The 12,053-nt window shown below is 36.1% G+C and overlaps 1 protein-coding gene across 1 annotated transcript in view; it reads right to left on the minus strand.

The window, feature by feature from the left end:
• Positions 1-829: 829 nt before the first annotated feature.
• Positions 830-12,053, minus strand: part of laynb (layilin b) — a 38,001-nt gene continuing 26,777 nt past the window's right edge. The window contains exon 7 of the mRNA XM_087795595.1: positions 830-1,945. Coding sequence (XP_087651721.1) covers positions 1,657-1,945 — 289 coding nt within the window. The 3' untranslated portion in view covers positions 830-1,656. The remainder of the gene's footprint in view (positions 1,946-12,053) is intronic.

Consider the following 12,053-nt stretch of genomic DNA (forward strand, 5'->3'; position numbering starts at 1 on the left):
AACTTTTACATGTTAAATAATAATAATAATAATATATTCAATTCAACTGCTCATTAGGCAACTTTTACATGTTAAATAATAATAATAATAATAATAATATATTCAATTCAACTGCTCATTAGGCAACTTTTACATGTTAAATAATAATAATAATAGTATATTCAATTCAACTGCTCATTAGGCAACTTTTACATGTTAAATAATAATAATAATAATAATAATAATATATTCAATTCAACTGCTTATCAGGCAACTTTTACATGTTAAATAATAATAATAATAATAATGTATTCAATTCAACTGCTCATTAGGCAACTTTTACATGTTAAATAATAATAATAATAATAATATATTCAATTCAACTGCTTATTAGGCAACTTTTACATGTTAAATAATAATAATAATATATTCAATTCAACTGCTCATTAGGCAACATTTATATGTTAAATAATAATAATAATAATAATATATTAAATTCAACTGCTTATTAGGCAACTTTTACATGTTAAATAACAATAATAATAATAATATATTCAATTCAACTGCTTATTAGGCAACTTTTACATGTTAAATAATAATAATAATAATAATATATTCAATTCAACTGCTTATTAGGCAACTTTTACATGTTAAATAACAATAATAATAATAATATATTCAATTCAACTGCTCATTAGGCAACTTTTACATGTTAAATAATAATAATAATAATAGTATATTCAATTCAACTGCTTATTAGGCAACTTTTACATGTTAAATAACAATAATAATAATATATTCAATTCAACTGCTTATTAGGCAACTTTTACATGTTAAATAATAATAATAATAATAATAATATATTTAATTCAACTGTGTGATATACAACTGGCTGAAATTATTCATAAGATACAAATACATATGAATGTTTCAAGAGTGATTCATCAAATGTTCAACAATTGTTTGAAATGATTTTGTTGAAAACTGTGACGTCAATGTTCCTTTTACTACAAAGTGCTGCCATCTGTTGGTCCAGACTGGTGTTGCAGCGTCAACATGTACCAGGTTCTGTTTCCGGTTCTGTTTTCTGTCACAAGAAGAGTCAACGAATCGAAAGAGTGAATGTTTTCAACTGCATGTAACTAATGCTGTTCCTCAGTGAAAGGTTTTGAATGGAATCTGATTCATGTCGTCTAGAAAAACACCTTCTGGTTCTGACCCGAGAGAGCAGTGGATCGTTTGAGCTCCAGAACCTTCTCTTCTGTCACAAACACACTTCCTGAATGTAAGAGTTCCAGATGTGCTTTTGGCATTTCCTGCCGAACATTCTCCAAGAACATCGTCAGCTTCTCCGTCCTGGTCTTGCTTCATCTTTCCACAGCTCTCTGGAAGCTTCATGTCCTGAACAGATGTGGTTCCTTCACGTTTGAGGAGCAGAAAGACCTTCATTCCTGAGGATGTTTCTCTAAAACTACAACATGTATCACATTCTAATGTTTCTTTCCAAGAGAATGTGTTAAAAATATGTTTTAGAGCTAAAACTGTTGTAGATGGTTCATCAAAACTTAAAGCTATAGAAACACGAACATCTACGAGTACATTCAAGGTCATTCGTTCAGCTTCACTGCTGCACTGAAGCCACAAGTCAGAGTCAAACTTCTTCAGGTTCCTCACAAGTCATCCATAGATCTCGTTGTCGACCCAGACGCTCATCTCGTAGATGTCGTTCCTCACAAACACCTTCTCCTCACAGGCCAGGTTCTCATAATCGTGGCACTGAGGTTCTTGAGAAGAGACCAAGTATTTAGTCCTGAAGCTGCAGTCGTGAGGCGTGTGGGCCAGTTTGGTGACGTCACTGAAGGCGTACGGACCCTGGACCGGACCCTGGACCGGACCTTGGACCGGACCAGCTAGAGGCGAAGTCGTCCGTGGTTTTGGCCTGTTTGGCTGGTTTTCATTCTTTCTCCTAAAAGGAAATATTTCATGACGATTTCATTGTAATGAACCGAGTAAACAGTCGTTCCATCTTCATGTCAACTGTTCTCAACTAACCAGCTCCTGTGTGAACAACAACCTGTAACTTATATTTGTACAGATCCTACAAGTATATTCTGGTTTATAATTGTATTTTTTCAATTGGTACCTTCTGCTCGTGTACTTTGCTCACATTCTTGTCACTGTGTTTTAATAAAGTTAATCACTGTAAGATGTTCTTAAATATCACTAACAAATCAAGATAAAACAAAACAAGAAAAAAATACAAAGCCAAGTAAAAGGTTGAAAATGTAATGTCAACTCTGGTGTCATTAAACATCAACTAGTATCAACTCTGGTGTCATTAAACATCAACTAGTATCGACTCTGGTGTCATTAAACATCAACTAGTATCAACTCTGGTGTCATTAAACATCAACTAGTATCGACTCTGGTGTCATTAAACATCAACTAGTATCGACTCTGGTGTCATTAAACATCAACTAGTATCGACTCTGGTGTCATTAAACATCAACTAGTATCGACTCTGGTGTCATTAAACATCAACTATTATCGACTCTGGTGTCATTAAACATCACATAGTATCTACTCTGGTGTCCCTTAACATCAACTAGTATCTACTCTGGTGTCATTAAACATCAACTAGTATCGACTCTGGTGTCATCAAACATCAACTAGTATCAACTCTGGTGTCATTTAACATCAACTAGTATCAACTCTGGTGTCATTAAACATCAACTAGTATCGACTCTGGTGTCATTAAACATCAACTAGTATCAACTCTGGTGTCATTAAACATCAACTAGTATCGACTCTGGTGTCATTAAACATCAACTAGTATCTACTCTGGTGTCATTAAACATCAACTAGTATCGACTCTGGTGTCATTAAACATCAACTAGTATCAACTCTGGTGTCATTAAACATCAACTAGTATCGACTCTGGTGTCATTAAACATCAACTAGTATCGGCTCTGGTGTCATTAAACATCAACTAGTATCGACTCTGGTGTCATTAAACATCAACTATTATCAACTCTGGTGTCATTAAACATCACATAGTATCTACTCTGGTGTCCCTTAACATCAACTAGTATCTACTCTGGTGTCATTAAACATCAACTATTATCAACTCTGGTGTCATTAAACATCAACTATTATCGACTCTGGTGTCATTAAACATCACATAGTATCTACTCTGGTGTCATTAAACATCAACTAGTATCGACTCTGGTGTCATTAAACATCAACTATTATCGACTCTGGTGTCATTAAACATCACATAGTATCTACTCTGGTGTCATTAAACATCAACTAGTATCGACTCTGGTGTCATTAAACATCAACTAGTATCTACTCTGGTGTCATTAAACATCAACTAGTATCGACTCTGGTGTCATTAAACATCAACTATTATCGACTCTGGTGTCATTAAACATCACATAGTATCTACTCTGGTGTCCCTTAACATCAACTAGTATCTACTCTGGTGTCATTAAACATCAACTAGTATCAACTCTGGTGTCATTAAACATCAACGTTTATCAACTTTGTTGTCATTAAACATCAACTAGTATCAACTCTGGTGTCATTAAACATCAACTAGTATCAACTCTGGTGTCATTAAACATCAACTAGTATCGACTCTGGTGTCATTAAACATCAACTAGTATCATCTCTGGTGTCATTAAACATCAACTAGTATCGACTCTGGTGTCATTAAACATCAACTAGTATCGACTCTGGTGTCATTAAACATCAACTAGTATCGACTCTGGTGTCATTAAACATCAACTAGTATCGACTCTGGTGTCATTAAACATCAACTAGTATCGACTCTGGTGTCATTAAACATCAACTAGTATCGACTCTGGTGTCATTAAACATCAACTAGTATCGACTCTGGTGTCATTAAACATCAACTAGTATCGACTCTGGTGTCATTAAACATCAACTAGTATCGACTCTGGTGTCATTAAACATCAACTAGTATCGACTCTGGTGTCATTAAACATCAACTAGTATCGACTCTGGTGTCATTAAACATCAACTATTATCGACTCTGGTGTCATTAAACATCACATAGTATCTACTCTGGTGTCCTTTAACATCAACTAGTATCTACTCTGGTGTCATTAAACATCAACTAGTATCGACTCTGGTGTCATCAAACATCAACTAGTATCAACTCTGGTGTCATTAAACATCAACTAGTATAAACTCTGGTGTCATTAAACATCAACTAGTATCAACTCTGGTGTCATTAAACATCAACTAGTATCGACTCTGGTGTCATTAAACATCAACTAGTATCAACTCTGGTGTCATTAAACATCAACTAGTATCGACTCTGGTGTCATTAAACATCAACTAGTATCGACTCTGGTGTCATTAAACATCAACTAGTATCGACTCTGGTGTCATTAAACATCAACTATTATCGACTCTGGTGTCATTAAACATCACATAGTATCTACTCTGGTGTCCCTTAACATCAACTAGTATCTACTCTGGTGTCATTAAACATCAACTATTATCAACTCTGGTGTCATTAAACATCAACTAGTATCAACTCTGGTGTCATTAAACATCAACGTTTATCAACTCTGTTGTCATTAAACATCAACTAGTATCAACTCTGGTGTCATTAAACATCAACTAGTATCAACTCTGGTGTCATTAAACATCAACTAGTATCGACTCTGGTGTCATTAAACATCAACTAGTATCATCTCTGGTGTCATTAAACATCAACTAGTATCGACTCTGGTGTCATTAAACATCAACTAGTATCGACTCTGGTGTCATTAAACATCAACTAGTATCGACTCTGGTGTCATTAAACATCAACTAGTATCGACTCTGGTGTCATTAAACATCAACTAGTATCGACTCTGGTGTCATTAAACATCAACTAGTATCGACTCTGGTGTCATTAAACATCAACTAGTATCGACTCTGGTGTCATTAAACATCAACTAGTATCATCTCTGGTGTCATTAAACATCAATTAGTATCGACTCTGGTGTCATTAAACATCAACTAGTATCGACTCTGGTGTCATTAAACATCAACTAGTATCGACTCTGGTGTCATTAAACATCAACTAGTATCGACTCTGGGGTCATTAAACATCAACTAGTATCGACTCTGGTGTCATTAAACATCAACTAGTATCGACTCTGGTGTCATTAAACATCAACTAGTATCGACTCTGGTGTCATTAAACATCAACTAGTATCGACTCTGGTGTCATTAAACATCAACTAGTATCGACTCTGGTGTCATTAAACATCAACTAGTATCATCTCTGGTGTCATTAAACATCAACTAGTATCGACTCTGGTGTCATTAAACATCAACTAGTATCGACTCTGGTGTCATTAAACATCAACTAGTATCGACTCTGGTGCCATTAAATATCAACTTGTATCGACCCTGGTGTCATTAAACATCAACTAGTATCATCTCTGGTGTCATTAAACATCAACTAGTATCGACTCTGGTGTCATTAAACATCAACTAGTATCGACTCTGGTGTCATTAAACATCAACTAGTATCGACTCTGGTGACATCAAACATCAACTAGTATCAACTCTGGTGTCATTAAACATCAACTAGTATCGACTCTGGGGTCATTAAACATCAACTAGTATCGACTCTGGTGTCATTAAACATCAACTAGTATCGACTCTGGTGACATCAAACATCAACTAGTATCAACTCTGGTGTCATTAAACATCAACTAGTATCGACTCTGGTGACATCAAACATCAACTAGTATCAACTCTGGTGTCATCAAACATCAACTAGTATCAACTCTGGTGTCATTAAACATCAACTAGTATCAACTCTGGTGTCATTAAACATCAACTAGTATCGACTCTGGGGTCATTAAACATCAACTAGTATCGACTCTGGTGTCATTAAACATCAACTATTATCGACTCTGGTGTCATTAAACATCACATAGTATCTACTCTGGTGTCATTAAACATCAACTAGTATCGACTCTGGTGTCATTAAACATCAACTATTATCGACTCTGGTGTCATTAAACATCACATAGTATCTACTCTGGTGTCATTAAACATCAACTAGTATCGACTCTGGTGTCATTAAACATCAACTAGTATCTACTCTGGTGTCATTAAACATCAACTAGTATCGACTCTGGTGTCATTAAACATCAACTATTATCGACTCTGGTGTCATTAAACATCACATAGTATCTACTCTGGTGTCCCTTAACATCAACTAGTATCTACTCTGGTGTCATTAAACATCAACTAGTATCAACTCTGGTGTCATTAAACATCAACGTTTATCAACTCTGTTGTCATTAAACATCAACTAGTATCAACTCTGGTGTCATTAAACATCAACTAGTATCAACTCTGGTGTCATTAAACATCAACTAGTATCGACTCTGGTGTCATTAAACATCAGCTAGTATCATCTCTGGTGTCATTAAACATCAACTAGTATCGACTCTGGTGTCATTAAACATCAACTAGTATCGACTCTGGTGTCATTAAACATCAACTAGTATCGACTCTGGTGTCATTAAACATCAACTAGTATCGACTGTGGTGTCATTAAACATCAACTAGTATCGACTCTGGTGTCATTAAACATCAACTAGTATCGACTCTGGTGTCATTAAACATCAACTAGTATCGACTCTGGTGTCATTAAACATCAACTAGTATCGACTCTGGTGTCATTAAACATCAACTAGTATCGACTCTGGTGTCATTAAACATCAACTAGTATCGACTCTGGTGTCATTAAACATCAACTAGTATCGACTCTGGTGTCATTAAACATCAACTAGTATCGACTCTGGTGTCATTAAACATCAACTATTATCGACTCTGGTGTCATTAAACATCACATAGTATCTACTCTGGTGTCCTTTAACATCAACTAGTATCTACTCTGGTGTCATTAAACATCAACTAGTATCGACTCTGGTGTCATCAAACATCAACTAGTATCAACTCTGGTGTCATTAAACATCAACTAGTATCAACTCTGGTGTCATTAAACATCAACTAGTATCGACTCTGGTGTCATTAAACATCAACTAGTATCAACTCTGGTGTCATTAAACATCAACTAGTATCGACTCTGGTGTCATTAAACATCAACTAGTATCGACTCTGGTGTCATTAAACATCAACTAGTATCGACTCTGGTGTCATTAAACATCAACTATTATCGACTCTGGTGTCATTAAACATCACATAGTATCTACTCTGGTGTCCCTTAACATCAACTAGTATCTACTCTGGTGTCATTAAACATCAACTATTATCAACTCTGGTGTCATTAAACATCAACTAGTATCAACTCTGGTGTCATTAAACATCAACTAGTATCGACTCTGGTGTCATTAAACATCAACTAGTATCGACTCTGGTGTCATTAAACATCAACTAGTATCGACTCTGGTGTCATTAAACATCAACTAGTATCGACTCTGGTGTCATTAAACATCAACTAGTATCGACTCTGGTGTCATTAAACATCAACTAGTATCGACTCTGGTGTCATTAAACATCAACTAGTATCATCTCTTGTGTCATTAAACATCAATTAGTATCGACTCTGGTGTCATTAAACATCAACTAGTATCGACTCTGGTGTCATTAAACATCAACTAGTATCGACTCTGGTGTCATTAAACATCAACTAGTATCGACTCTGGGGTCATTAAACATCAACTAGTATCGACTCTGGTGTCATTAAACATCAACTAGTATCGACTCTGGTGTCATTAAACATCAACTAGTATCGACTCTGGTGTCATTAAACATCAACTAGTATCGACTCTGGTGTCATTAAACATCAACTAGTATCGACTCTGGTGTCATTAAACATCAACTAGTATCGACTCTGGTGTCATTAAACATCAACTAGTATCGACTCTGGTGTCATTAAACATCAACTAGTATCGACTCTGGTGTCATTAAACATCAACTAGTATCGACTCTGGTGTCATTAAACATCAACTAGTATCATCTCTGGTGTCATTAAACATCAACTAGTATCGACTCTGGTGTCATTAAACATCAACTAGTATCGACTCTGGTGTCATTAAACATCAACTAGTATCGACTCTGGTGCCATTAAATATCAACTTGTATCGACCCTGGTGTCATTAAACATCAACTAGTATCATCTCTGGTGTCATTAAACATCAACTAGTATCGACTCTGGTGTCATTAAACATCAACTAGTATCGACTCTGGTGTCATTAAACATCAACTAGTATCGACTCTGGTGACATCAAACATCAACTAGTATCAACTCTGGTGTCATTAAACATCAACTAGTATTGACTCTGGGGTCATTAAACATCAACTAGTATCGACTCTGGTGTCATTAAACATCAACTAGTATCGACTCTGGTGACATCAAACATCAACTAGTATCAACTCTGGTGTCATTAAACATCAACTAGTATCGACTCTGGTGACATCAAACATCAACTAGTATCAACTCTGGTGTCATCAAACATCAACTAGTATCAACTCTGGTGTCATTAAACATCAACTAGTATCAACTCTGGTGTCATTAAACATCAACTAGTATCGACTCTGGGGTCATTAAACATCAACTAGTATCGACTCTGGTGTCATTAAACATCAACTAGTATCGACTCTGGTGTCATTAAATATCAACTTGTATCGACCCTGGTGTCATTAAACATCAACTAGTATCGACTCTGGTGTCATTAAACATCAACTAGTATCGACTCTGGGGTCATTAAACATCAACTAGTATCGACTCTGGTGTCATTCAACATCAACTAGTATCGACTCTGGTGTCATTAAATATCAACTTGTATCGACCCTGGTGTCATTAAACATCAACTAGTATCATCTCTGGTGTCATTAAACATCAACTAGTATCGACTCTGATGTCATTAAACATAAACTAGTATCGACTGTGGTGTCATTAAACATCAACTAGTATTGACTGTGGTGTCATTAATCATCAACTAGTATCAACTCTGGTGTCATCAAACATCAACTAGTATCAACTCTGGTGTCATTAAACATCAACTAGTATCGACTCGGGTGTCATTAAACATCAACTAGTATCGACTCTGGTGTCATTAAACATCAACTAGTATCTACTCTGGTGTCATTAAACATCAACTAGTATCAACTCTGGTGTCATTAAACATCAACTAGTATCAACTCTGGTGTCATTAAACATCAACTAGTATCGACTCTGGTGTCATTAAACATCAACTAGTATCGACTCTGGTGTCATTAAACATCAACTAGTATCTACTCTGGTGTCATTAAACATCAACTAGTATCGACTCTGGTGTCATTAAACATCAACTAGTATCAACTCTGGTGTCATTAAACATCAACTAGTATCGACTCTGGTGTCATTAAACATCAACTAGTATCAACTCTGGTGTCATTAAACATCAACTAGTATCGACTCTGGTGTCATTAAACATCAACTAGTATCGACTCTGGTGTCATTAAACATCAACTAGTATCGACTCTGGTGACATCAAACATCAACTAGTATCAACTCTGGTGTCATTAAACATCAACTAGTATCGACTCTGGTGACATCAAACATCAACTAGTATCAACTCTGGTGTCATCAAACATCAACTAGTATCAACTCTGGTGTCATTAAACATCAACTAGTATCGACTCTGGGGTCATTAAACATCAACTAGTATCGACTCTGGTGTCATTCAACATCAACTAGTATCGACTCTGGTGTCATTAAATATCAACTTGTATCGACCCTGGTGTCATTAAACATCAACTAGTATCATCTCTGGTGTCATTAAACATCAACTAGTATCGACTCTGATGTCATTAAACATAAACTAGTATCGACTGTGGTGTCATTAAACATCAACTAGTATTGACTGTGGTGTCATTAATCATCAACTAGTATCAACTCTGGTGTCATCAAACATCAACTAGTATCAACTCTGGTGTCATTAAACATCAACTAGTATCGACTCGGGTGTCATTAAACATCAACTAGTATCGACTCTGGTGTCATTAAACATCAACTAGTATCTACTCTGGTGTCATTAAACATCAACTAGTATCAACTCTGGTGTCATTAAACATCAACTAGTATCAACTCTGGTGTCATTAAACATCAACTAGTATCGACTCTGGTGTCATTAAACATCAACTAGTATCGACTCTGGTGTCATTAAACATCAACTAGTATCTACTCTGGTGTCATTAAACATCAACTAGTATCGACTCTGGTGTCATTAAACATCAACTAGTATCAACTCTGGTGTCATTAAACATCAACTAGTATCGACTCTGGTGTCATTAAACATCAACTAGTATCAACTCTGGTGTCATTAAACATCAACTAGTATCGACTCTGGTGTCATTAAACATCAACTAGTATCGACTCTGGTGTCATTAAACATCAACTAGTATCGACTCTGGTGACATCAAACATCAACTAGTATCAACTCTGGTGTCATTAAACATCAACTAGTATCGACTCTGGTGACATCAAACATCAACTAGTATCAACTCTGGTGTCATCAAACATCAACTAGTATCAACTCTGGTGTCATTAAACATCAACTAGTATCAACTCTGGTGTCATTAAACATCAACTAGTATCAACTGTGGTGTCATTAAACATCAACTAGTATCAACTGTGGTGTCATTAAACATCAACTAGTATCAACTGTGGTGTCATGTAGTGAATGTACTTCAAGATGCAGTAACTTCTCAACATGACACGCAGCGACAAACCTCCATGCTTGACCAATCACAGTAGAGTGGGTTTGGTTATGGTCAACAATATTTAATCTCCAGAAAAGTTGGAGTTGAAAATGTTTTCAGTGGGCGGAGCTTAAGATTATTTTTTAATGTCAATATTTTAATGAAAAGAGAGTTTTCTACCAACACACACTGATGATACAATAGAGTCACACATCACAACAACACACACACACTGATGATACAATAGAGTCACACATCACAACAACACACACACACTGATGATACAATAGAGTCACACACCACAACAACACACACACACTGATGATACAATAGAGTCACACATCAAAACAACACACACACTGATGATACAATAGAGTCACACATCACAACAACACACGCACACTAATGATACAATAGAATCACACATCACAACAACACACACACACTGATGATACAATAGAGTCACACATCACAACACACACACACACTAATGATACAATAGAGTCACACATCACAACAACACACACACTGATGATACAATAGAGTCACACATCACAACAACACACACACACACTGATGATACAATAGAGTCACACATCACAACAACACACACACACTCATGATACAATAGAGTCACACATCACAACAATACACACTGATGATACAATAGAGTCACACATCACAACAACACACACACACACACTCATGATATAATAGAGTCACACATCACAACAACACACACACACACTCATGATACAATAGAGTCACACATCACAACAACACACATACACACTGATGATACAATAGAGTCACACATCACAACAACACACACTGATGATACAATCGAGTCACACATCACAACAACACACACTGATGATACAATCGAGTCACACATCACAACAACACACACACTGATGATCCAATAGAGTCACACATCACAACAACACACACACACACTGATGATACAATAGAGTCACACATCACAACAACACACACACACTCATGATACAATAGAGTCACGCATCACAACAACAAACACACACTGATGATACAATAGAGTCACACATCACAACAACACACACACACTCATGATACAATAGAGTCACGCATCACAACAACAAACACACACTGATGATACAATAGAGTCACACATCACAACAACACACACACTGATGATACAATAGAGTCACACATCACAACAACACACACACACTGATGATACAATAGTCACACATCACAACAACACACACACACACTCATGATACAATAGAGTCACACATCACAACAACAACACACACACACACTCATGATACAATAGAGTCACA

Source organism: Callionymus lyra, chromosome 7 (assembly GCF_982586985.1).
Source record: "Callionymus lyra chromosome 7, fCalLyr1.hap1.1, whole genome shotgun sequence".
Classification (NCBI taxonomy): Eukaryota; Metazoa; Chordata; class Actinopteri; order Syngnathiformes; family Callionymidae; genus Callionymus; species Callionymus lyra.